This window comes from Paroedura picta, chromosome 11, assembly GCF_049243985.1.
Source record: "Paroedura picta isolate Pp20150507F chromosome 11, Ppicta_v3.0, whole genome shotgun sequence".
Classification (NCBI taxonomy): Eukaryota; Metazoa; Chordata; class Lepidosauria; order Squamata; family Gekkonidae; genus Paroedura; species Paroedura picta.
This window is the reverse complement of record NC_135379.1, coordinates 30,019,248-30,045,738: the sequence shown is the minus strand read 5'-3', so window position 1 is coordinate 30,045,738 and position 26,491 is coordinate 30,019,248. Positions and strand designations below refer to the sequence as shown.

The following is a 26,491-nucleotide window of genomic DNA, read 5'->3' as shown; positions in this document are numbered from 1 at the left end:
GAGGGCAGAGGGGAGAGCCGTCACTGCGGGCTCCGGTATTCTCGATGCAGTCAGCGCAGTTTCCCTACTAAGGATGAAAAGGGAGTCCAGACGGTGGGTCCTTTAAAAATCTAGGTCTGCCTCCCTGGTAAAATGGCGCCTCTCTAAGTCCTGCCTCTTTCTTAGTGATGAGGAAAGGGCCATAAATCCGTTGTTGTTTATGAAAATTTACAACTTTGCAATACAACTTTATGAGTGGTTCCGTTCCTCCATTGGTCGCCGGCGGTCATGTGGATGGTAACCGTGAACATGAACTTTTTTATAATTTCCCTGGCGAGAATAGAGCTGCATTCTTTTGCTCGGCTCTGTCCTGCTTCGGATCTCTCTGGCTTTCCCGTCCCCCGCCCCACCCCCGGTGGTTCTCACGAAGCCTTTGTAAGTCAGTGGGGAGCCGGGCAGGATGGAGGTTCGGCTTCAGCAGCCGCCCAGGACGCGGGTCTTGGATGGCGATTTCCAGCTCCTCCGCCGGAAGGTGTGGCATATTGGATTCAAAACGCTGGAGTGGCAGATTTTCAGCTCGCATCCTGGCTAATTTCCGGCTTCTTCTGGCACCGAAAAGAGGGCGATTCGTCTCCGCTACAGCCAAAACGACAGCTGTCAAAGTCGACGGGGCTCCGTCGAGCCAGAACCTAAAGGTGAGAAATGCAAAGAAATGAGCAAGCAAAGCGGGTCCACTTTATGCAGCCTGCAACGTACAACCTCTCGCTTGTTCTGTTGACGCTTATTCGGCAATCGAGGCAGAATGTTTGTCAGACGAGGAGGAAATTGCGCGCCGGAGGAAGGCTCGCGCTGCTCGAGTTGGGCTGAGTGCAGAAAGGGGACGGAGACCGACGAGCCGGGTTCGGTGTCATTTTAACAATGTCAATCAGGCATTTTGTTTACTAATAATAGATTATACTGGTGGGCTTGAGCGAGCCACCGAATTAAAGGCATCATTCTTAGAGTCAACTAGCCGGATTCCCCCTCCCTTTTCATGCTGATTTCGTGTCTGTCGTTTATAATGCGTGTTTTTAAAAATGGTGGTTATATAATATTATCAAGGTCAATAAAATCCTCGATAGATGTCTCATTTTAGGTGGAAATCAATAGGCTAACACCCGAGAATCTAATCACTGCGGGGTTGTTTGTATATTATGCATCGTTACTGATCTAAAAAATATTGATGGTGACTCTGCTGCAGCTTGGAACCTGGATAGTATTGTGGACTTTTTCAAAGTCTGGAACTGTGCTTTATTCGCTAATGATACTGAAGGCTGAAATACAATAGGGGACCATATTCCACATTGCCTTTTTTGGGAGGGGTGTGAATACACAGTGAGAGGAAATGTGAAAATATTATGTTTAAAACTCTGGAGGGATGTGTTAATAGAGCTGAACGTAAGATTTTCTAAGGATTCATAATATGTGGTTTGCCCATTTTGTATTGCTGTTCAAGCCGTATTGGAGGCGGAAAATATTTATAATGGTGAGAGCAGACATCCCTTACTGTTGTTAAGAGTAAGCTTCGAGAGTCTTTCATGTCCAAAAATAAAGGTTTCTTCTGTTTTCTCCGGGCTGGCCAGAATTACGTGCGTATTGCATTGCAGTATCTGCTCGACTGCAACTGCAGTGAATGTCGGATTATTTATTGCCGAGAGATTTGTACTCAGTGCTGCCATGGTGTGGCCGATGTGGGTACTAGGAGGAGAGAGGGCCAAAGGCAAGCAATTTTTTTTTAAAGCACACCCTAGAGCGGATTGCTTACTCTTGGCAACTCCCGCTTGTTTTGTTTTTAATCGGGTTTCAGTGTCTCATCTGACCTTATCTACTTAAATGGTATTTATCCACAGCTGACTTAAAAGTTATGTGTGTAGGTGAGGGAGGGGGGGGGGACACCCTTGGATTCTGTTATTGAAGGGCAAACGCTGAGGGTGACTAATACACGTTCAACCTAAACAATGGCTGGGATTGTGAGATCTGTTTGGATTAGCGGCTCTTAGCTAAAAGAGGCGGATTTGTAAGTGGATTTGTACCTTAAAGGAAAGGGGGGCTTTTAAGCTTAAGAGGGGAACTGCCCCCCTCCTCCCTGCGCACCTGTATTCTAACTTGATTTGACTTATGGGGGGGAACCATCCTGATAAGAAAGATTAAAATAAAAAAGTGAATATTGCTATTTAAAGAGTATTGGGTTTGGGGGGTGGGGGGAGGTGACACAAAATGTTTTGCTTCGCATGGGTCTGATGGTAGGGCCACTTTACCTTTTCCCATTCGGGAACTGCGCCCGGCAGACGTCGCCTCCGCACATTCGAGAAGGCAGCGGGGCTGTTGAGCAGATGTGGGGCTCGGGGCTCTGCTGAGGGCGGGGGGAGGGAAGCTTGACTCACAACAGACGTGGATGTTATTCCTTCCTTGGACTGAAACCAAGATCTTGGGAAGGGGGGGGTCATCATGGGCTAGATCGCCCACTTTCCTCAGACCCAGCCGCTGTTCCTGTCCTTCGCACGGACCTTCTCTTGGATTATTCTGATCAATTTCGCCACTGACTGAATTCCAAGCACACGCAAGGCGCTCCTTCGCTTCTTCCCTTCGTTTGGCCGTCTATTTCCTATGCGGTCTTAGGTTTCCAAGCCCCCTGTTCATGCTTCCTGCCGGGGGAGGGATCTTTCGGGCTCAAAAGAAGTAGTCAATGCCTGCCTGTGCTAAATCGGCCCCTAGAAGTGGAGATAAGGCGCTGCTGTTGGACTGCGGGGACCCTCCCCCTCCCCTGGTCCGTTCTTTCGCCGCCGATTCCTATAAAAACTTCCCTCAAAGCAGTCATTTTTGTTCTGCTTTCATTGTAAAAAAAAAAAAAAAAGAGTGAGAGAGAGTGAGAGAGAAATCTTTGAAAGGCAACTTATTTTTTACTTTCAGTCATGGTAGTTTTCCTGTTCGCAAATCGATGCGTATCCCCCTCCCGCCCTGCGTAGTCAATTGCAGTTATGGGTTAAGTTTTAGTTGTTCCTTGTTTACAATGGGAAAAAGCCTTTGGAAAAACCATTATTGGAGGCAATCGAGAGCTCTCTGTGAAACCTCGGGGGTGGGCACAAACAATGCGCACGATTGTTACGGAGGGAGGGAGGGAGGGAGGCAGGCAGAAAGGGCTGTTTTAACTTACTGCTGTTTTATAGATATCGAGCTCCGGAAATGAAACAATCCAAGCCAAGCGGTAACCGCAAGCAACCCCCGCGGGTCCCAAAGCCCGCTTGAGGGCCGCTGGCTCCAGAGCCCGGTCAAACCCCCGGGCCGGTGGGAAGCAGGCAGTCCGGGCCAGTGTGGAGCTCCCGTCCCTTGGCACCCGGAGGCTGAGCGGCGGGCGGACTACAAGGCAGCCTGGCGCCTTCTGCCTGCAGGCCCGGATGGCAGGCTCCAGGGAGCCGGCCAAGAGTTGCCACGACGGAGCCCGGTCGGAGGGTGGGCGGCTGGTCCGAACATGGAAAAAAATCCCGGCTTAAAGAAATGCTCGGAAGGAGCCGAAGGAGCCAGCCTTTTCCGAAGGGACGCCCGGGTGGCGGCTTGGGGAGGGTGGAGGAAGAGGCGGCCCTCTCGCTGGCTTTTCTGGCGGCTCCCACGAGCAATCAAGTACGAAAGGCGGCCGACCCTGGACGGCCTTCCCGGTGACATTTCCTCTCTCCGCAAGGGCGGGTGGCTCGGGAGAAGCCCCAGGAAGAGCTGCCCCCTCGAAGTGGCCACACTTCGGCTCCTTGCCGGGTTCCTGCTGCGCAACGGAACTGCCCGGGCCCACTGGAAGGAAATGGAGGCGGCGGGGGGGGGGGGGAGCGTCCGGGCAGAGCAGCCCAGGCCTTTGAGGAGGCAGAAGGGAACGTCGGAAGAGGGAGTCCCTTCCTGACGGTGCGTCCCAGCGCGGCTGCGATTAGTGATATTTAGGACCGTCTTTTTTTTTTAATTATTTAAAGAAAAGCCTCAAGGTCTCACCGTGCGGCTTTGAGGTGATTGATTGCCGAAGTGCTTTCATGGGGGGAAGGGGGGGAGAAAGAGGAGTCCGAAGGGGGAAGGGGGCCTTCCTAGCTGCTCCCTGACTCTCCTTCAGTCGCTCCCTCCCAACTTTGCACAAGTCTCCCGTGGATTCCAGCGGCCAGGCGACCCCTCTCCCCGAGGTCCTGAGCCCCCCCCCCCCGCGTCACTTCCTTGGGACTCCCGATAAACGGTCTCTGTCATGCCCAGTTCCCTCTCTCCCACGCATCTCGCCCCCCCCCCCCGAGCCCCTCCCTGCCCGGGCGCTTGGGAAGGTGGCGGCTTGCACCTTGCCATCCATCTGCGGGGCTCCGGCGGCGGCGGGGTGGGGGTGGGGGGCTGTTGTTTGTAACTTTGCCGGCTCGGTGGCGGCGGATCCCAGGGGAGAAGGCCCTCCGCCGCTCGCTCATTGGTCGCCCGGCCGTCAGCTGGTGCTATTTGCTGCTGTCGCTTTTGGCGCTCGGCCATCTAGAAACAAACCACTCGGATGACTCCTAATAGTTATAGCCAGATGTACTAATACACAACAAATCACGGCGCGGGGTCTGGGGAGCGCCCATGAGTTCCTATTTCGTGAATCCCTCTTTCCCGGGGAGCCTGCCCAGCGGACAGGAGTCGTTCCTCGGGCAGCTGCCTCTCTACCCCGCCGGCTACGAGGCACTGCGGCACTTCCCCGCCTCCTATGGGGCCGACAAGCCCTACTCCGCCTCACCTTGCTTCTACCAACAGTCCCCCAACACGCTTCTCGCCTGCAACCGGCCCGCCGCCGCCTATGACTACGGCGGCTCCTGCTTCTACGGCGACAAGGACCTGGGCGCCGCCGCCTCCTCGTCGCCCGCGGGCAGCGGCAAGGCGCGGGCCGGCCACCCTGGGGACTATCTGCCCTGCTTCGCTTCGGAGCCCCAGTACAAGCCCGACGGCGGCCCGGCCAAAGCTCTGCATGACGAAGACAGCGACCGGAAGTACCCCAGCCCTGTTTACCCCTGGATGCAGAGGATGAACTCGTGCGCTGGTGAGTCAGGGGGCAGCCAACGCGGAGGGGGGAGAGGAGGGGAGGGGAGGGGGGCCAAAGGGCCCGTGTTTCTCCATGCTGGAAATGGATGCCCTACTTATTCGGGCGGTCTCTGAGGATCAATGACACCTACAAGCCAATGGGTAACCTGAGACGCTCCCCCACCTTCTTTTCCAACTGGATACTTGAGTTACCTTGAAGAAAACCGGGTTTTCTTTTGGGGGGGCGGGGGGATGCCACCAGCTTAAATCCATAGAGGAAGTCTGCGTTCCCAAATACACCTCCATGGGAGCCAGATGCATCTAAATGGACCGGACTGACTTCCCAGTGATGAACTGTAGGAAGGGAGATTCATAGCCACAATGACAGCACGCAGAGCCCTCTTTCTAGGCGACTCAGAGGATGATGCGAGAGACCGGACCCTCTCCGCGGATGACTCCATATATTGGCAAGACACACTCTGCCTCGCGCCCCTCCCGTCACCCTCTGATCAGTGTGGAAGGACTAGCTATCGAATGCACGTTTTCTATGAAATGGGCCGCCACACACACATCACAAATGGCCGTGGAGAAAGAAATCAGGTCAATAGCAAAAGTCCCATTGATTTCAGTGGGTCAGGGGCTCATCCTTCGCCCTCTTTTATATGTGGCAGTTTAAAAATGGCTAGCAATAGGAGAGAGAGAGAGAGAGAGAGAGAGAGAGAGAGAGAGAGAGAGAGAGAGAGAGCGCAGGACAAAATTTAAACTGCAGATGCATTGTTTACAAGTCTCAATAAAAAAACAACAACAACAAGCCAACCAACAACACTGAAGGCGCTACAGTCTTTTCAGAAGGTACAACACTTCAGAGGGGTAGCAATTTTGGGAAAGATTTCTCCTTTTCAGAATACACGACCAAATGTTTCCCCATCAGCCTAATTCATCTCTAGACACACTTGGAAGTTGTCCTTGCTGTAGTCAAGGAAACTTGCAATGTATTTAGGCTCCGGGTTTATGGAAGTTCCTTTTCTACAAAGGCCAATGTTCCCGTCAAAGTTCAAGTCACTGTGGGTTTGGTGGGGAAAGGGCTAGCCCAGGCACTTGTTGGGCTCTCCCACTTTTAAAAGCGGGCCTTGAAGATATTTCTTTCGGACTGGATCGTGCCCGAGTAGTCCTCCTGGTGCTTGCAGCTCCCCCCCCCAGAGAGAGCCGGACTCAGTGTAACACACAAGGCCACAGCAGCCTGTGCGTATGCCGTTGGGACATCCCTGTGTTCAGTTCAGTTCGGTGAGAAATTTAGCCTTGCCTTCACCTGGGTCCCCAAAATCTGCTCCTAAATGAGGCCTTTATAAATATGAATTCCCCCAAAGCCAAGATGCTTAGGAGCTCCCCTTCTCTGATGGCGCCTGTAGGGGGGGGAGGGGACTTTAGTTCCCAGGATGGGAGCCGCTTCTTGGTGCTAGGCAGCCCGGAGCCTTAGGGCCTGCTGGACTGAGAGCTTCCTGTCTTTTCTTCCACAGGTACGGTCTACGGGACACACGGGAGACGGGGCAGGCAAACCTACACCCGGTACCAGACCTTAGAGCTAGAGAAGGAATTCCATTATAACCGCTATTTAACCAGGAGGCGACGGATTGAAATCGCCAACGCCCTCTGCCTGACTGAACGACAAATTAAAATCTGGTTTCAGAACAGACGCATGAAGTGGAAAAAGGAAAGCAAACTGATCAATTCCACACAGCCCGGCGAAGAGACAGAGGAGAAGCCAGGGGAGTAAGACCGCGCTTAAGCGACATTCACAGACCTTGCCGGGGTACCTCGCCCTTCTCCCTTCCTTTTCCCCTTCTGCCCTTCGGTCCGCTGAACTCCCCTCCCTTTAGCGTTCTTTGTTTCTTTGTTTTTTAAAAGTCTGGTGGCTCTGAAAGGATTGATTAAAATATAGGCATATTTATATAGAGGTATATTTGCAATTAACTGTGAATTTCTTGATAAATAGAATTATTGAATGTAGACATGAGCAATGTGCGTGGCCAAGTGTGTCGCCCCCCCCCCACACACACACTATAGGTGGTTGTGTTTCAGGTGCATCAGAGCTGAGCACAATCCCCTTTTCAAGGCAGACGGAGCACCTGGCTGGTAGAGCTAGCAGCCAAAACGCCCGAGCCATGCGCCTGTACACGAGGAAGCCCCCAGCCCCGGGGATGGCCAGGCATGGCCGGGCGTCTTGGCCAACTTTGCTGCCAGCCTGAGACAATGTGCTGCTCGCTCGTTGCTCGGTGCTCTTTAGCTTCCTCCCTGAAACCCTTTTTTTCCCCGGAAATGGGACCGCTTGGTTTCCACGGGTCTACCGTGGCATCTGGACAGCACCAGAATGTTCAGGAAATGCCTTCCTTTGTGCACAGGAACACAGCAGGACAAGAAAAGCGGGCGAGGGGAGCGAAAAAGAACAGTCCACGGTGTTTTTCCCCATTAAAATATTTTTTTAAGTTGATTCTCCAGCTGCATTGTCAAAATATAAGTTTAAAAAATACCCCAGATCCATTAAAAAAAAAAGGCAACACTGCAATCAAAATTGTAGGAGGGGAAACTGTCTCAAGGGAAGCCCATTTGCAGAGTTCTTGCTAGAACTCAAGAGAAGGTGTTTATTGAGCACATGGGGAAAAAACCCGGCCCCAGTTTTGGGAGTGGCGTTTGCAAGAAAAGCTGGGAAATGGCTAGAATATTGAACGGTGTGCTTCGTGTTCTGTTGAATTCCATAATAATAACAATAATAATAATGAGTAATAATAATAATAAATTAGAACCTAATAATTTCGAAACGCAGCTTCAGTTACAGGATTTCATAGAGCTTGTTCTCGATAGTGGAAGGAGAAGGCACAGCTCCCTTCTCACGGCAGTGCAGGGGAGACATCGCTTGCTTCATAGGTACATGCATGTGTGTCTGGTGCCCAATATGTACATCTATATACAGAAACATGAAGATCTTCCTTGAAATGCAGAGTGCTCCATTTGGGCACCGGCTACGAATATTTTTTTAAAGTGCAGGCGCACACCATGTCTTTTAGCTAAAAGATCCATTATATTGAACCCCTGAGAAAATGGGAGGGGGGGGTCCAGCGGTGCTGGTGGTGAGATGCCATTAGATTTTCCGCCCTTTGTGAAAGTATACAGGCGGCACTTCGGCTGAAGTCGCCATGCAGTTGTAAAACACTGCTCAATCGATTCTCCATCCCCCCTCCGCATTTTTAAGCGCTGCCTCAGCACCTGATGCGGGAATGCTGAAATGTATTTTTTCCCTCCCTCTTACCCCCCAAAAATCCTAAATTAAACACGCTAAAGTTATTTTGCTTTGAATTTACTGTCTCTAGCCGAATACCCCCTCCCCAAATCCATGAAAGGCTTAGGAAGAAATCGTACTGAAAAGAAAGGCTGGATGTATTTTCCCCTTCACTTCTGCATTCTTGCCGGTTTTGTGACCTACAGCCGATAGCCCTTCGCAATTGGTAAATACTAATGGAACTGGGCGAGAGATGCTATAATTTTGCTATAATGGGCTGTAACCTCGATTCGACCCCAGCCTTGCTGCAGCCCCCGGCTGGGAAGGCTGAAGATCTCGCTTGTCTCCAGAGGGTGGCGCACGAGGCCGGCTGACAGTCCGGAGCTGGCGGCGGGTTCGCGCGGCGAGCACGCGCCCCTCCGCTCCAGCATCCACCCAACTCCCCCATTTAGTGCACGAGTTTACCTCTAGAGGTCATCAGGCAGGATTTACGACTGGACAACAAAAGCACGTGACATTAAGTCGTACCCCATATTTGGGTGCCTACGTAGGAGGGAACCAAGTACATGTCCCAGTCATTTCCATAATTCATCATAAATTGTGCAAGGGTGCTATAGACGCACCAAAAAACGAAGCAAAGAGCCACAAATCAAGCCCCCCGATCAAAAAACAAATGAGCTCTTATTTTGTAAACTCATTCTGCGGTCGCTATCCAAATGGCCCGGACTACCCGTTACATAATTATGGAGATCCTAGTGCCGTGAGCGAGCAATTCCGAGAATCCGCCAGCATGCATTCCGGCAGGTACGGCTACGGCTACAATGGCATGGATCTCAGCGTCGGCCGCTCGGCTCCCAGCCACTTCGCGGCAGGCGGGGGCACGGAGAGGGCGCGCACCAGTTACCCCGCCAACAGCGCCGCCGCCGCCCCCGAGGCCAGGTACGCCAGCCGGCCGGCGGCCACGGCCACGTCGACTCACTCGCCGCCGCCTGACCCTGTGCCCTGCGCCGCCGTGGCCGCTTCGCCTGTCAGCGGAGACGCTCTCCTCGGCGGCGGTGGCGGCGTTAAAAACTCCGCTGCCAACTCGGCCGGCAGCAGCAGCAGCAGCACTTCGTCCGCCTCCAGCAGCACCAGCAGCAGCAGCAGCGCCAGCCACCCCAGCAACGCCAGCAGCAGCGCTGGCAGCGCCCACCTAGGCAGAGACGGGCTCAGCACGTCGCCCGGCACCCAAGACGACGCCCCGGCTGGGAGCGAGCAGGCGAACCCCCTGCAGAACGACCAGAGCCCGGCCCCGCCGCCGCCACAGCCCCAGATCTACCCGTGGATGAGGAAACTGCACATAAGCCACGGTAAAGGCACGCCCGCGTCCCGGCGAGGCGCAGCGGCGGCGGGGGAGGGGGAGGGGCGGCGAGGGGTTTGGCTGGCCAAGAGGGGACCGGCTCGGCCACGGGGAGAGCTGCCTGCGCCTGGACGGCTGGGGGTCTCTGGGCGGGGGGGGGGAGAGGAGATGGGGTTCGGGGCGCCCGCCAGGGCAGGGCCAGGCAGCCTGCTCGGAAAAGCTCTCCGAGTCCCGGCGGGGCCGTGCAGTGTCCTTGCCCTGGTGGGGCGAGAGAAAGCGGGACCTGAATAGTGCGTGTCAGGCGCCCGTAATTTATGGCGAGGACGGTCCAGTGAGAAACAGCGTTACTAATTATATCAAAAAAGAAGTTGAGCAGAGAGCGAGCGAGCGCGTGGGGGGTGCTCTGGGAGGAAAGGAAGTCGAAGGCAACTTCGGAAGAGACAGCTGGGTGGGTGGGTGGGGGAGGGAGGGGGGGTTCTGCAGTCGCCACGAATTTGGAAGCCCCTCTCACCGAGGTTGACTTCCAACCGAGGTCCGCCTTGGGACTGGTGCTGGGGTGCTGGGGTGCTGGGGTGGGGCTGGGGGCGGCCGTGTGGGGACCTGGTCTCAGATGCATACAGGGAACTCAGGTCCAGAAAGCAGAAGGCCGCCAGGGGGGCACCCCTCGAAGGCATCGGCCACTTCCTTGCTAGGAGCCATGTCTGGAGGGTCTGCGAGCTATGCCTCAATTGCCCCCGGACTGTAGCCCACCAGCGCCTGATTGGGGAGGGGGTGGAGGGGGGGAGAGACTGCTTCGACTTGGCCGTACTGAAGATTATTTACAGAAAGAAAAAGGGGACCGGGATGGCTGGGGCTGGGGGAGTGGTACTTGTTGAGCATTTCCCCAAGTAAACGCAAATAAAACGCACCAGAGAAGGCCGAGGGGGGGGGGAGTGAGCGAGAGCCAAGGAAAGGGAAAGGACCCTGACGCCCGAAGTCTCACCCGCTTCCCTTTTCTGTTGCAGACAACATAGGGGGGCCCGAAGGGAAACGGGCTCGGACTGCTTACACCCGCTACCAGACCCTGGAGCTGGAGAAGGAGTTCCACTTCAATAGATACCTGACCCGCAGGAGGAGAATTGAAATCGCACATGCTCTTTGCCTCTCAGAGAGACAGATCAAGATCTGGTTCCAAAACAGGCGCATGAAATGGAAAAAGGATAACAAGCTGAAGAGCATGAGCATGGCCGCGGCAGGAGGAGCCTTTCGCCCCTGAGAGCGACCCCGGCCCGGCTTCTTCCTCCCCGGGAAGGGAGGAGGAGGAGGAGGAGGAGGGGGATTAAAGTACTGAGCCGCCTTCGACGAGCCGACCCCGCGCGGAATGTCGCCCGCCCGCCTGCCCTGTCTTTCTCTTTCCCTTTCCCTTTGACGTCGACTTGCCCCCAACTTCCCGGGGCGGCTTCCGCCGAAGAAGCTCCCCGTCGTCTTTTAATCATGAGCCTGTTTAATTGAGCCTCCCTAGCGCGTGTTACCAGTAGGTCTGCTTCCCCCGTGCATTTCTTTGTCTTGAATGGCTTTGTCTTGCGGGGAAATGTACATGTTTTAACTTATTTATATGATGATGACGATGAAGCGAGTTGTGTTACTTGAAGTAACTGTTTTTTTAATTTAAGGGGGGGGGGGTGAGTAACCTACACACACCCAGACAGAAAAAGGCCAGGAGAGAGATCTCCTCCCCTTCTCTCCCCCCTCCTGTTTGTCCCCCCCCCCTGTTCTCTCTGTGTTGCACTCGCTTGTGCTTAACTGTGCATGTGTGTTCAAAAAAAGTGTCCGTGTCTGTATAGCTCCAAGCTGTGGGCAACATTTCCAGTCCAAAACTACCTAAATTCCTGTCTCATTAATGGCTGTTGTAGAGGTGAAATGATGAAATACAACCGAACGTGTCCTAACGTGTAGTGAATTTTAGTGAATCTGTGGCGAAAACTGTGATTCCAGACAGTATGTCCTTGCTGTGCCTTTGTATATGACTCTTTGCACGAACTCTTTGAGGTGGCTTCAATGCAGCTCAGCTACAGTAATGTCTCGTTCGTTTTTTTTTGGGTTTGGTTTGGTTTCTTTTTGTGAACGGAATTAAAAATAGAGTCACAGTCTGGCTGTTTGAGCAAAAATGTGATTGGCTTAAAAAAAAAAAGCACCATGTTTTTTTTTTAAGTACTGACTGGACAAATAAACTTCCTACTATAAGTTTTCCCCACCATTCTTCTCTCTCTCCCCCCCCCCCTTCGCGCCTGCTCTGGTTTGTGCCTCTATCTATCCCAATAGAGCAAAGTTGGAGAAGAAACTCTCTCATGCGGATCCTCCAAGTGCAATTGCCCAGCATACTCCCAGTTCCTCCTTGGATGGAACATGCCATTAGGTGTCCACATTTGTCAGTAGGGAGAAACCAGCTAAAGGCTGGCTCACCTACTGTTGGGGGAAAGACACCCTGCTTTGCTCAGCATCTTGAGATTTGCCTCCTCACAGATTTACTCTTGTGCCTATAGATTTACGAAATCTGTGCTCCAAACCTTTGCCAGTCTGAAAGCGCTACCCGTCCCTGCAACACCCACCCACCCCTCTAGCCACCCCACTTTTCTCCTTAGAACATTTCAGGATGGGTTACTCGCCTTATTACATTTTGCTACAGCTAGTTTTGCTAGAAATGGAACATTACTTACCCCCACCAGGGCTTGAATGGTTAACTCTTCTGAGCTTCTAAGAGCAACTAAAAGATTTGCACATTTACTGACGGGGTACATTGATGTCTTCCTTTAGAAGTTATAAAACAATATACTTTATAAGCCCCAGTTCCGGCTAGATGACATTTGGTGCCAAATGAATAGGGTTTTGTCTATGAATTAGATCGTAAAACCATCCATAGTGCAGACAGATAGGCTCACTGGCTATAAAAAGTCACGTGGTGCCATTAAAGTAAGTTTTATGGTTTTGGGGAGTTGTCATCCAACATTATATGCCACATAACATATAATCTCACTGATGCTGGACTTCATTTGACTCTTTTGCAGGCTACGGGTGCCTCCTGGTCATTCCAATTGTCAGGTTTAGGTACAGAAGTATCTATTGCCCAAGTTCTCGATATCTTTGTGAAAAAATGGCTCCGGGCAAGTTAAGGTAAGTTTTGTGCACAAGTTCCTTAAGTTTATTTGTACGGTGGAGAACTTGCCTTTCCTTGCCTGGGATTCTTAATGAACATTGTGATTTTTAAAGGGTCTCTTTTGAAGACCCCAGGTTTATACTGGAGGAGAAGAATTTTCCTTCACTCTTCTTTCATTCTTCAAGCTCAGCGGTTAGTTGACTCAGTATTTTTTAGCAATCACATCTGAGAAATCCACAGTGTTACTTCGGCAGAGACAGATTCTGAGGCCTAGCTTTAATTACTTTGACTACAGCAAATGTCAATGACTTCCTTTGCTTCATGGACTTCCCAGTTTCCAGTGATTTTGTTTATCAGAGAACCGCAGGTGAGGGTTTAAAAAGAATGGCTACAGCAGGCTATTTGTAGAACGAGCATCCCTCTTTTTGAAGATGTTTTAGAACTGGAGAAACTTTTTGTCGCTTAGAACATGGGAGTCATTCCTGGCACTGTGGGTTATGTGTTTGGATTATTTTGGATTTTTCTATGTTCAGAACCAGTACTGCCGCTAGGTGTGTACACAATTACTGTTGATTTCTCACCATGTCAGTGTATTTTCACCAGTTTCTCTCTTCCAGAAGGAACAAATTGACTGTAATTTTAACAGGCGCTTCTACATCCCATTAGAGTACTTGAAATTATGAAAGACAGCCGAGGTTTATGGGCGATTGTAAATAACCCCCCTTTATATAGATATCTTTATTTTTTTACTGGCTGGCAATTGCAGGGTAGGCCCCAGCTGTGTGTTTATTATCAACATTCTTTTTATTTAAGTAGACTCCTCTCACCAGAGTGTGATTACTCAGCAATAAACTTTATGGCCGGATTTAACTTTAGGTCTTTGAATTTGCAGGGTTGAAAGAAAGCACAAAACAGCATCCCCCCCTCCACCCCCAGCTTCTTCCCTTCTTTCCTTTCTTAGTCTCATCAGGGTTGGTTCCTGGAAATTATTACTCATTCCAGTCCTAGGCAGGCCAGTAATGTTTTTGTATTTTCTAGTAATTAAATTCTATGCAGGTGAATTAAGACATGGTATGACCCAAACCTAACTGCTTGAAAGGAAAGGGTACGTGGACTGATAGATTCTCTAGCTTGCAAAGTGTTGTGGTTGGGCTGCTGAAATATTGGGGGCTCCAAATGGTGGCTTTCCTCTGAGTTTTATAAGAACTTGGTTGTATAGCGGTATACTCTAATTCTGTCCTGTTGGCAAACAGTTCTATTTGGTCCTATTGGTAAACAGTCTTCTTCCCCTTACAAGATCTTGCAGCCAATCTTTGATCGAAAGCAAACTAGCGGCCCTAGGATTTGCTTCTAGAAAACTTGTGAAATATTTCAAGCAAAGTGGGTCCCCCTCCACTCAGTTTCCTCCTAATTATTGTCTTCTTGCCTCACGTAAGGCCTGAAGGGAGTCTGACAACCTAGCAAATGCTTATATTTTAAAGGCCCTCCATGCCCAGGGACCCTGGAATAAAATAACCTCCTTTTAGGCATTGCCTCCTAAACCCATTTGAAGGTTAAGAAAGTTCCTTGCAATATTTCTAGAGAGTCTCACAGCAAGTGAATTGCCATTTTGAAAGGGTTTCCCCACCATCCCACTTTCCCTGGATTATTAGTGTCATCCTGAACACCGAAGAGAGTGTTGGAGTATATATAGCACATAGCCGAGGGCAATTTCAGCACATTATACCTCTATATTGCAGAATCCCATGCAAGTTAATCTTAAGCATTTTTGTCACTGGCACCTGCTTTCCTGGAGCACCCAAGCCAATAAACCTATTTGAAAGGAGTGGCTGGAATTGTATCTTGCACAATCCAGACTGCAAAAAGTCTACCAACCACTGAATGCTGCAGCGGCAGGAAGGACTGGCCCGGTGGGGTTCCCAACACAAAGGAACACTTTTGAGGCAATGCATAGTCAAGCCACTCTTGAAGCTTGGCACCTTAATCCAGTTAATTTTTGAATAACACCTGGATTTAAATATATCTCATTTCATCATTATTAATGAGACCGTGTCTGGGTTTTTTAAGTCCTTGCTTGAAAACCAGTGGTCTGGAAACCCAGGTTATGTACCTCCAAGTAAAATGGGGAGCTCTTTTGATCGAATGGCAAATCTACTTCAGTTTAAAGGGGCAGGATTTTAATTTATTCCTCATCCAAACTGAGAAAGCATGACCCACACTTTTGTGGAAGTGAGTCCTGGTTAAATCATTTGGGTTTATGTTCAAATGAATGTAGCTTAGGAGACTGATACAGCCCATTGTACAATACAGCAATATTATATCCAACTGAGCTTCCACAGCAGTTCCTTGACTAGAAATTTTGGTTATTTATCCGATCAATCTACCTGCCTATTGATTCCTAGCATTCTGTCCCATTCATTTATCTGATTGTAGAGGTGGTAGGATGGTTGAACAGAGAGATGGAACTCACAGAACAATTCACTGTAGTTTCTTAAAGGGTGGCGTACTCGCTTGTACTCCCCCCCCCCAAGCCATGCAGTTCCCCCCAAATAAATATCTGGAAAACCACTACTAAATATCAGTTTTCGATGTCATAGTAACATTGTCTTTCCAGTCAAAACACACTAACAATGAATAACTCACACAGACATCAAAATACTACATTTCTCCCAAACGAAGTATTTGAAAAATAATCTACTTAGCTCTACTGTGAGGAAAGTTGTTTTGTGCTGATGACTGGATGGTTCATTGTACTGAAATAATCAGCATTGCTACTATCAGATGTAGGTTGGTGGCCCAGGAGTTAGAACCAGACTAGTTATAGGTTAACAAAACGTTTCTGTTTCCAGACAGACAGAGAGTTCCAGTTTCTCTAAAGTCTAAAATGGCTTTTGAAAGTCCCATGGTAGGTAGGTTTGCAATTGTCCTTAACAAAGCCTCATGGGAAAATTCCCAGTTCTGCCTATGTGCCTTATCTAAAAAGTGGGCAGTACCCACTCTTCCTACGGTCTGTAAGGCAAGCCTGTCGAGAATAGGGCACCACATTTTTTAGCGTTACAAGGCGTATTGAGCCCAGCATTGTCAGACTGTACAGCTATCCTTTCCTCTCCCTCATTTCAAGCCCTTTATCACAGCGCAGTTTGGACTTTTGACTAACATTGATCATACAGTGTTCACAAGACTCATGCTTCTTTTTGCAGTGACCGAAATATATATAAAATCTCCCCAATTCAAGTTGTCTTCCTTCAGCTGTCCCTAGTATTTCAGCTGAAAGCTGCACACCGACGCACACAAGATGATACCTTTGCTGCTCATGGGGATGCAAACCAAGTCGTAGGCCTACTGTGAAAAGATGTCCTTTTCCAGGGAATACAAGGAATCTGTCCCCATTTTCTCCCAGCACACTCTTCCCTTCCAAAATCGCTTTTCAATAATAATATTTGTTATGAAGGTTATTGGGTAATTATTGCAGTTTTGTGAAACAGCCCTTGCTCGAGGTGAAGTCTGTCTCTAGATAATAAATCGCAGCCCTTGCAGTTCATTGCCAGGTTAAGTAAATGCAAGAAGGAAGATAAATCTGCACCCTCTAAGACTCACCAGCAGAGCTCGCTTTAGACCAAGTTCACAGCCAACTCTCTTCACCCTAAGCGAGGGCTTCGCAAGCCCCTGAGGTCCCTGGCTTTTTAATTTCATAAAACACAAAGCATGGAGGAACAAGCAAAGTCCTGCTAGCCCCTCAATGGACAAAAGACCATAAGGGCAATGCCTACCTTTGCGTCCAGAACTTACCCACCTGCCACGGCAACCTTAGTGATCCTTGGTGTTTAAAGCTAGCCTCTCCAGCGTTGGTTCATTGGGGTTTGGAAAACTGATTTTACAGAGCGCTGGATTTAGAAAAAAACTACATAAAAAAATAACAAACATCTTAGAAATTCAGGGGGGGAAAGGAAACACCAAGGCCACGGACACAAGCAAGAGCACCAGCCTCTTCTCAAAGAAGCTTGCATCGCCTTTGTGTATCTTTGTGGCTGGGGCGTAACAACTTCGGGTCAAAAAGTTGAGGGTCAAAAGTTTACGTTTTGCACCACTCTTCGTCATGCGCCCAGACAGAGTTTGATGTCAATGTTATAGCCAAGATCTTGACTATCATCAACACAAAAGATAAAATAGCTCAGAAGGCAGGCATCACAATATGGACTCCAGGTGAACTCGAGGGGCTGCATGACCTCAATTACTGAGGGGAGAGAGAAATTCTTCTTTTCAACATTAATACGCCTTGTATTTCATTTTGAATGGCCAACAGCATTTCCCCCCTGAATATGCATCAGGTGAACACGCGTGTCACACAACCACTCTCCCTTTCCTTTACACAGCCGGGCACATATAGTTTTTAAAAGTGCAATGCTCATCCGAGCAAATAGGTCAGGGATTTTCATAGAGCTGAGCGCATTGGCCATTGCATTTTCAGCTGCACTCTAAATTCCTTTCCTGCAGAACAAAAAACTGACAACTTACGTGGGTGGACCCCATTGTCCATTTCCGCTAGAATAGGGTAGAAAGATAAAATGCAATCGCCAGGAAAACAAACAAGTCTAAGAGCAAGCCTCTTCTGCTTCGAATTTCGGAAACAATTTCTCCCGATCCTGTGCAAACTATGCTGTTGGCAGTAATTTCTGGTTGCTATGGAACTCTGGGGTCATTAAAAACCGAAGGACAATGGCATTTGGAAAATCCCTTCTTTCTAAGAAACAGGAATTTGTTTGTTTGAACAAATCGGCAGGGCTTTTTAACAGTTGCTTCTGAATTCTAGAGGGGGATTTTCTTTCAACAAGCTTCCTTGTAAGGAATACAAAATATTTAATAGAGAGATTCGGTGCACGGTGTAATTGCCACGTGAATATATCCAAGGGGTCGTTCAAATCATCATCAAAAGATAATAAAACGTGGGGGATGACCTGAAAACGCTTTTTAAAAATGTATCCATTATTTATACCCACTTGCACTTTAAAGAGCCAGAATATAAAGAAAAATTGTGATCCTTTTCTCTTTGCTGTATAATATAGCCTCGGAATATCCAGATTCCTTTTCTATATTTGCACTAGAGTTAAAAATAAATACATAAATCTAGCTAGACAGTGGAGGAGATATTACCTGCAACACACAGTGATAATGTAGATTACTTGTGCGTGGAATGTAAAATTGATGTCTGCCTGGCCACACACACAAAATCTTAATGATATGAATCATTAAATAACATGGTGGAATGTGTTGCTAAATATCACTATGTATATACAGAAACCGCACGACCCGTGCACTGATATCATATTCCTCTGTGTATCTGTTTGGAAGCGAACTTGTCTGTTTAGATCTGGCTTGTGTAAAATGGAGAGAAGGGAAATTTGGCCTCCCCCTCCTGGCTCAAGAACTTTTTCAAGAGCCATCTCAAGAAGTATTGTCTTCTCTTTAACAAGTTTACATTTATCGCCATTTCTAAATTGCAGCCTGGGCTTGTGTTACCTTCTGCGGAAGGTATGGTCCTTCAAAGGATCACCGTGTTCAAACCCCCCCCCCACCCTTTCACACACCCACGCCTTCTTCCTCAGATGTGTGTTTATTGTCAATCCTGGACAATCAGCCCCCTCTGAATGGCTACGTGTTGGTGTGTGTGTGTGTGTGTGTGTTTAATATAGTACTTGGGAAGTCACAGTTATAAAAAAAGCAATAGCGAATTCAGAGAGAGGCAGGATCCAGAGTTTAATTTCAGGGATTTTTTCCTTTCCGATTCCAGGGAAGCCAGAGACAGATAGACAGACAGACACACATCTCCCATTTCCTTTTCGAGTAAAGGACCTGAGCAAGGCACTCTCTCTCACCCCATCTTTTAAAAGACACTTTTAAAGACCTTGCAGGGGAAGGGGGCGAACCCTAAGTCCAAGGCCGAGGTGAACTTCAGGTCAGCGCGTCTAACTAATATGAAAATGTCCCTTGCTGAAGGGCACGCCTTGTTATTTAACAAAGACTGTCAATGTTTAAGATTAATAAGAAACAAAATGCGCCCGGTGTCACTTTTCGGTCACTTTGAAACGTGGGGCAGAGTTGCATTCAGGAGGGAAAGCTGGGTTAACTATATTCAAAATGCTGCAAATCAAATTCAGGCCAGGCTGCCCGGTGTCTCCCCCCCACCCTCCCACCGGCTCCCCTCTTCCCATCTCGTCCCCCCTCCCCCCCCCCCGTTTCTCCCTCCCTGTCTCCCAAGCGCGTGGACAAGTTGAAAAGTTTAAATGAATCCCATATAAATATAGACATAAATACATAAAATATCTCTCTCTTTGTCTCTGTCTCTGTCTCTATCTTCTGGATAGACACCGGCACAGACACATAGAGCCCCATTCTGAAAATCGATGTTATTTGTTCACTGCGGAATGAACAGGAAAGGCGGGTGTGTATGTGTGTGTTTGAGGGGGGCTAAGCCCTCCGTTGGCTGGGTCCGAGAAGGGATCGGCGTCCAGCTCTCCGGTTGCCTTTCCGTGAATCTCCAGGCCTGCTTTGGGGGTTAGAAAAGGAAAGAGCCCCCCTTTGCTGAAATGGGGCCCTTTGTGCGTTTTGGCCAAGGGTGTGGGGCGCTCTGACTTTTGCGGAGGCCAGGTTTCGGTGTCGGTTGGTTCGTAGGTCGCTCGGCGAAGCCGTAAATCGCTGGCGAGGGGGGGAGACGAAGGGGCAGCCCCGGTCGGGCCTGCCGGCGAGATAAGGCTTGGTGGTCTGGAGGGATCTCTTGTTCATGACACGCAAGCGCCGCCGCCCCTCTGCGCCGCCTGGCAGAGCACCCAGGAAGACCGGCTGCCTCGGAGGTCACCTTGGAGACTGACAGCCCTCCAAGGGCCGCGCCGGTCTTCATTGCTGTCCACCGGAGCCGATGAGAGGAAAGCAGGCCCGGGAAGCCGGCGCAGCCTCGAGAAGTGACCGGGAGCGCTAATAATAAGTACGGAGCCGTCTCCGGAGGTCATCAGCCGCAGCAGACCCCCACCCCCGCCCATCCCCCCGCCGCCAAGGTACTCTTTTTCCATGCTTAAAAAAAAAAAAAAAGATTATTTGCTTTGCTTTTCCCAAACGGCCTGTCTGGGGGCTGGGACGCATCCTCGTTCTCTTTTATTTACGACCGCCTTCATATCCAAGGGCGCCCTTTATCTTAACGGAGATGGGTGCAGCTACTGGGTCTTAAGGACAGGGCTCCACTGGACACCAGCGTGGATAATCTGTTCGGGGGGGGGAGTGCGAGGGGGGACACGAACTACTACGCCTGACTAAGCTTTTAAACCCATCTTGCACGAAGGCTGCTATCTGGGCCGGGCAAATTCGGGGGTGGGGGGCGGTGCGCGTGCGTGTGTGCTGGTGACCCCTTATGGTGGGATCCACTGCTCCTTTGAAGCAAGGCTGAAGGGGACCTGGGGTTGCACCAGGAGTCAGGAGCCGACCCCCGCGCTGGCTCTCCCTGCTGCTTCTCACAGTTTTGTGGCCTGTCTTTGCACTGCGATGGCACACCTGCTCTCCCCTGTGCGAGGTACCAGAGAGAGCCTTGCCGGCACAACCCGCCAGAGATGAGCGAGCAAGCAACCAAACAAAACCCCAAACACACACACACACACACGGAAGCTGCTGCTTTTCGGGCAGAAGGGTTTGCAATATTTAGGATGATACCATCCCTTCAGTTTATCTGCCAGGACAGTGTCAGGGGATTCCCTCCGCCTTCATCAACGGCAAAGGGGCTTTACATAGGTATAAAATTATATATAAATATGATCAGCAGGGTGACAGACATTTGCAAGTGGATTAAGCGGGTGCTTAATAGAGATGTACATTTTATCCATTTCCACATTTGAGGTCATCACAATAGTCAAACATTTCACCTTTGGGTGGCCATATTATTTGGATTTTTCAAATGGTGGCTTGAAAGAAGCAAGTGGATCATTTAATCAGAACTGATGTGGGGCTTCCATATTGACATCTCTGATCATTTTTAATGTGCTTCGACGTTTCAAGTATTCAAATAGCAGATAAAAGTTCAATAGATGCACCAGAAAACTAAATTAATAGGTACTTTAAAGGAAAAGGGGTCTAGTTTTAGCCTTCAGATTTCAATTAGCCTAGGTCATGCAGTGTTTTCCTTTTCCTTCCTGCCGGCTAGCAGTTCAATTCTGAGATTATTCACCTTTCCTAACTGCAACATTTACAGTGCTGATGAAAGAGGACAGTCAATGACCTATTAAAACAGTGAAAAGTATGAAAAATAATCTTCCCTTCAAGGGAAATAGTCTCATTTGATTCTGGCCCCTACAAAGAGGCATTTGTTTATTCATCCATTCATTCAGGAATGTGTATGACCAAACTGTTTCTCTGATCCACTGCAAGGTTCAAATATCGTTTTAATTTCCTTTCATAGTGGTTTCTCTGTCTAATTACATGTCACCATCATCGCTTCCAAATTTGCCAAGGGATGGAGGATTTAAAAATAATTAAATGACCGTAAAAGAGCAACATTTAAAAGCCCTGGAGAGATATCAGAGAGAAACAAATCGCTGGCTGCCCTTAGGTGCCTCGCTTCGCTTCATAGGATCGAGTCACTGCATTGATGACGCTGACACGGTCCAATCCCTCTTGCCGACCCCTCTCCGTCCAGCGGCTGCACGGCGCGACCTCCTTATACGCAGGAAAACACCAAGTTGTCGCCCATCCTGGCAGTCGCCTCGCCAATCCTCAAAAAGTCTGCGGGAGACAGAATCAAACTCACGCCGCGCTGGCCGACCTGTTTTAGCTACATTAATCAGCACTCTTATTCTCCTTGCCTACTTCTAAGCCAGCCAGTTCCAGAGGAAGGGGTGGAGGAGGAGGGGAATCGTCACAATCTCGCATAAGCCCCCCCCCCCCCCGGCCCCGGTTCTCTTCTAGCCATCTCAGGATTAAAATGTCCGCCCCGTCCAGAAGCAGGTATGGGGGGGGGGAAGGGCCCCTAAAACTACCGAATTCCAGTCGGGTGCGAGGGGGGGCAGGGGAGGGAGCTAACTCGTCGGGGCGAGTGCCGCTGGATGATCTCACGAGTCAAGGACGCATCTTTGGCTCTTTTCACCGAGCTCGGGGAAGGGGCCGGGGGGGGGGGCGAGCAACCAGGTCAAAGAAGCGGCTCGGCAGAGTCCAGCCTTCCTTCCGCCGCTCTCCACCTTGGGGCTCCTCCAGTGGACTTGGGGGCCCTCTGGGGTGCCCCCTGAAGGGGTTCTCCGCCTCCTGCTCCTCGGGCCGGACTTGCCCTCCGGTCTCCCCCCCCCCCCCCGCCCGGCATTTCCTGATCCGGGCTCTGCCATCCGCGCGGCAATTGGCTCGTGCGGTCAGGTGGGTGGGGGTGGCACCGGGATGCGGGTGCGCCTCGCCGTCTCGGGGTGGGAACTGCAGGGAGGGAGGGAGGGGAGGGGAGGGAGCCCAAACTTTGGCCGCCTCCGCTTGACAACAGCAGCCCTGTGGAGGGGAAGGGAGGGGAGGGGGAGGGCGGGAAGGAGGGAGGAGGGGAGGGGCCTCGGCGAGCCCAGAAAAACGACAACGCGAGAAAAATTAGTATTTTTGCACTTCACAAATTAATGACCATGAGTTCGTTTTTGATAAACTCCAACTACATCGAGCCCAAATTCCCTCCTTGCGAGGAATATTCGCAGCACGGCGGCGGCGGCGGCGGCGGCGGGGGCAGCAGCACCTACCACCCCCTGCATCCCCCGCACCACCCCCCGCACCACCACCCGCAGCAGCACCTGCGTCCGCAGCACCCGGGCCCGCCGCTCCGCGACTACTACCCGCGGCCGAGCAGAGAGGCCGGATACCAGCAGCCGCCGCCGCCGCCGCCGCCTCCCCCCGAGGCTCTCTACCCCGCGCAGCCAGCCCACTACCCCGAGTCGCCTTACAGCTACGGCAGCCTCGGCGCCAGCGCGGGCCCGGAGCAGCCGCCCCTGGGCACCTCCCCACCACCCAACCCGCCGCCGCCGCCTCCCCCGGCGCCCGCGCCTCCTGCCCTGAAAGGCCCCCATGGCCCGACGCAGCAGTCCCTGCTCCAAGGCCACGGCCCTCCGCCCCAGCCCCAGCCCCCCCAGCGCCACTGCGAAGCGGCCCCGGGGACGGGCGGCCCCGCTTGCCCCCTCTTGCCGGACAAGAGCCTCGCCGGCCTCAAAGGCAAAGAGCCCGTGGTCTACCCCTGGATGAAGAAGATCCACGTGAACACGGGTGAGTTGACCCTCGCCGAGGGGAGCCGGGATCCTGGCGGGGTGGGTCCCTGTGTGTTGGGGGGGGGGGGCGTGCCGCTCCTCTTTTGTGACCGAGAGAGAGAGATTCCCGAGAAGAAGAAAACGTGAGAAACCTTTTGTGGGGAAGGCTCTTTATCGAGAGATTTACGAGGCACCAAACCATAGGGCAGCAATTACAGCCCCCATAAATTTAATGGCCCTGGCAGTGGCTCTGGGTCGGGCCTCTTTGAAGCATTTCTTGAACCCAAAGGCCCATCACCATTTTTTATGGCTCCCCAATTGGCTCCTATTGTCCACAGGCGCTGAACCATTTCCCCTGCCCTGTGTCTTATCCAAACCCCTCTGTCGAGTTATTACAGAATAATGACGGTGTCCCGTTGCCTTCTTCTTTTTCTCGGTGTGCCTCCTGCCTGGGTCCACTCAGTCAACCCCAACTACAACGGAGCGGAGCCCAAAAGATCCCGAACTGCCTACACCAGACAGCAGGTCCTGGAGCTGGAGAAGGAGTTCCACTTCAACCGCTACCTGACCAGGAGGCGACGCATCGAGATCGCGCACACCCTCTGCCTCTCTGAGCGCCAGGTCAAGATCTGGTTCCAGAACCGGAGGATGAAATGGAAGAAGGACCACAAACTGCCCAACACCAAGATGCGCTCCTCCAACCCCTCCGGCCTCAACCAGCAAACTAAAGCGCCTGCACAGCTGCAGCAGCAGCAGCAGAAGCAGCAGAGCCAGGGCAGGCTGACCCCCAATGCAACAGCACTATGATGGCTCCCATTAGCAAGGGACCCCCCCAATCCCCCCACGCCTTGTCTCCTTCAGCTTGGGGATCAGAGGACTGCTTTGAACTGGGGGGGGGGGAGTGCAAGAGCAGGAACCGGTGCCCCTTCGAAGGAAGGCGTTCAAACCAAAAAAACCAACAACAGCATCCTTGAACAATGCGCTTGTCTAGGCTTTATTCCCATCGTGTTTGTTCCTTTAATTTATGGAATATACTGTCTGCCTGCAATACTAAAGGACTGTGGATGAATCGTGTACCTAAGAAGGACCCTTTGTGTATATATGCGTCCGGGAGTCAGTGATGTTTCTAAGTGACCTTGTGAGTGTGTATGGTGTGTGTGTGTGTGTGTGTGTGAACCATAGGCCCGTGTTGTTCCCTGGAATGTTCATGGACTCTCAAGCATAGATAGACCAGACATTTCATGGAAGCCTTTAGAACCTTGTTGGGTCGGATAAACATCGCAAGACCACGCCCCCCCTAGGGAAAGAGAAAATAGGTTTTCTATGTGCCAAGAACAATGTGTAACTTTTGAAAAGTGTAGTCTCTGCTGTAACTGTGCTTCCTTAGTGTGCTTCTTCTCTCCATGCTTCCCCTTGCACTTATTTAAAGGAAAAACAAAAAGTAGGCCAATGTTGCTATTAAGGGTTGTTTCTGTCTTCTTATCCCGCTACCCTCGAAGTCTGTGTACAGTTTGTGGATTCTATGTGTATACAGTTGTGAATGTGTGATGTATATAAATCCAGTGCTGGAAATAAATACTCCATGCAGAGGGAGGGAAAATTAAAAGCACTAGAGGCACCATGAGAAGCATGCAGCTGCGCTTTTTGCATATCACTTTGCCCTCTGTGATGTGAAAAATGGAAGATTCACTTGAGTGGACTTTTGCCCGCAGATACACACACACACAGAGGTCAACCCATTTCTGTGGCAAGCCAGAGAACAAGGGCTGAAGCCCAAACTGAGCTTTGCTGAGGTCTCTAACTAAGCTTGGCTAATACTGCTCAAGGTGGAACCGGTTTTCACATAGAGATGAAGCCCAATTTTGAAACCAGACAGGTAGCAAATACCTACCCTTGAAATAAAACAATGAGTAAAATGGCCGTATTCCAAGTACTTTGCATCAGCCCTGCTTTTGCCTCCTTCTTATTACTTCAATGGCTTACTGTGTATGAAAGAAGGCATTTTGGTTTGTTTTTATGCCCAGTGATCATAATTTAAAGCACAGACAAAAAATTCCAGCCCTCTGTGAACAGAAACAGAGATCTTCCAATTAGTCCAATAAAACAGAGTGTTTCTTATGCTTATGGTGCTAGTGATCATTGTTTTGTGTGACCCATAGGTTGGACTCCATTGCAACTTCTGTGGTACATCTTCCTTTCTTGTTCAAACAGAGGTCACAACTTTTGGAAGGGATAAGATGGCCACATTGGAATAACACATCTCTCTTGAGGGGTGTCAATAAACTGGAAGCTTTATGGCCCAGTAAGGAGTTCTATGGGATCTAGAACATGGTTTTGACTTGAGGCCTTATCTGAAGTCTTCTGAAATATTTGTCCAAACTTTGCAGTATGTGCTGATGATAAAGGGTGATCCTTTTGATATGGAATGGATCCTGGGGCCTTATATACATTTATATCCACAATTCAGAGTTCTTGTCTGGGGGGCTTGAAATAAATTATTTAATTAAGTGGAGTACTTGGTAAGTACCATTCGCAAACACAGCCCACTGCCCCAATGGTTCCAAAGTATGACGATTTATTGGACTGACAGGGAACTCCTTGGTTCCAAAGAACGTTTTTTGGGAGTGGGGGGTGGGTGGGAATCTAGCCTCTTAGTATACCTTTGGTTGGCCCCAGGAGTCCTTTCTCACCTGTTCTGTTACTTCACTATCCTGTCTCCAGGTTGAACAACTAAAGAGGTTTCCTTTCAGTGTTTAGGAATCTTTAAAATTTCCATTCTGTTTAAAAATAAAAGAGAATAGGTTTGGGGGGGGTTGCCTCTCCTGCCAGCCCCCTTCTAGAGTCCTTTGTCTAAAGTCTTTGTGAGGCTTAGCATGGGGAATCTTCTTTTGCTAATTTAGTGCAGCTCCAACATTAACAAGAATGTTCAAGATGCTACATCAACTGTTTTAAAGAGATCCATGAGGTTCTTGAACTTCCGCCGTCTTATGCTTGAAGCTCCCCTTCCCTCTCCCTCTTTCCTATTGTAAAAAAAAAAAAAAAGCAAAATGAAATCATGCTGAAAATAGCAATTTTACTGGGAATCATTAATCACTTCCTCCAATAAATACTTCTTTGTAATTCAACAGCGATTCTGAAAGGCATTCTCTTGGAAAAGGTCTGAGGAGATGCGAAGGATTTTCCAGGGGAAAATGTGCTCACGTAGAAAGACACAGTTGCTGGGCTGTGCGATGAAAATGTATACTTTCTGGGTGGAGAATGGAGCGCGCATTGAAAAATACATATGGCAGATTGTCATCATTCAAGGTAATGTGTTCTCTCTCTCTCTCTCTCTCTCTCTCTCTCTCTCTCTCTCTCTCTCTCTCTCTCTCTCTCTCTCTCTCTCTCTCTCTCTCAGTAGAGTTTGCTATGATATGAGTGTGTCAGTGCTAGATTGCCGTAATCAATGTTACAATAAGTTGGAAATCCACACAGTGGAGAATAAA

General features: G+C 50.1%; 4 protein-coding genes and 1 long non-coding RNA gene across 7 annotated transcripts in view; 4 read left to right on the top strand and 1 right to left on the bottom strand.

Moving 5' to 3' along the window:
• The first annotated feature begins 230 nt into the window (after positions 1-230).
• HOXA6 (homeobox A6) lies at positions 231-8,361 on the top strand. Of its 2 annotated transcripts, XM_077303259.1 has the most exons (3): positions 231-674; positions 4,759-5,041; positions 6,540-8,361. In XM_077303259.1, exons 1-3 carry the CDS (start codon positions 231-233, stop codon positions 6,794-6,796), a joined length of 984 nt encoding a protein of 327 aa, XP_077159374.1. In that variant the 3' UTR covers positions 6,797-8,361. The 2 variants fall into 2 exon arrangements, with proteins under 2 accessions (XP_077159374.1, XP_077159375.1); XM_077303260.1 differs by lacking the exon at positions 231-674 and having other exon boundaries at positions 4,103-5,041.
• HOXA3 (homeobox A3) overlaps positions 572-26,491 on the top strand; it is a 47,018-nt gene continuing 21,098 nt past the window's right edge. The window contains exon 1 of one of the 2 annotated variants that reach the window (XM_077303253.1): positions 572-674. The gene's annotated coding sequence lies outside the window, so the exon portion shown is untranslated. Of the gene's footprint in view, positions 675-25,264; positions 26,313-26,491 lie in introns of those variants that run through there. The other variant, XM_077303246.1, reaches the window with a different exon arrangement.
• On the top strand, positions 8,516-11,862 carry HOXA5 (homeobox A5). Its single transcript, XM_077303262.1, has 2 exons — positions 8,516-9,645; positions 10,640-11,862. The coding sequence occupies exons 1-2, from the start codon at positions 8,970-8,972 to the stop codon at positions 10,888-10,890; spliced, it is 927 nt and encodes a 308-aa protein (XP_077159377.1). The 5' UTR covers positions 8,516-8,969; the 3' UTR covers positions 10,891-11,862.
• Positions 21,078-22,140, bottom strand: LOC143820435 (uncharacterized). Its single transcript, XR_013225342.1, has 2 exons — positions 21,859-22,140; positions 21,078-21,528 (listed from the first exon to the last, which is right to left on the bottom strand). It is a non-coding gene; the product is annotated as an uncharacterized LOC143820435 (long non-coding RNA).
• Positions 22,337-25,124, top strand: HOXA4 (homeobox A4). The gene is made up of 2 exons (XM_077303261.1): positions 22,337-23,025; positions 23,470-25,124. Exons 1-2 carry the CDS (start codon positions 22,392-22,394, stop codon positions 23,811-23,813), a joined length of 978 nt encoding a protein of 325 aa, XP_077159376.1. The 5' UTR covers positions 22,337-22,391; the 3' UTR covers positions 23,814-25,124.

Coding starts and splice junctions, on each gene's coding strand:
- HOXA6 (XM_077303259.1), top strand. CDS start 231: ATGAGTGGTTCCGTTCCTCCATTGGTCGCCGGCGGTCATGTGGATGGT. Junction 675..4,758: donor CGTCGAGCCAGAACCTAAAG/GTGAGAAATGCA, acceptor TTCTACCAACAG/TCCCCCAACACGCTTCTCGC. Junction 5,042..6,539: donor GAGGATGAACTCGTGCGCTG/GTGAGTCAGGGG, acceptor TTTCTTCCACAG/GTACGGTCTACGGGACACAC.
- HOXA4 (XM_077303261.1), top strand. CDS start 22,392: ATGACCATGAGTTCGTTTTTGATAAACTCCAACTACATCGAGCCCAAA. Junction 23,026..23,469: donor GAAGATCCACGTGAACACGG/GTGAGTTGACCC, acceptor GGGTCCACTCAG/TCAACCCCAACTACAACGGA.
- HOXA5 (XM_077303262.1), top strand. CDS start 8,970: ATGAGCTCTTATTTTGTAAACTCATTCTGCGGTCGCTATCCAAATGGC. Junction 9,646..10,639: donor GAAACTGCACATAAGCCACG/GTAAAGGCACGC, acceptor TTTCTGTTGCAG/ACAACATAGGGGGGCCCGAA.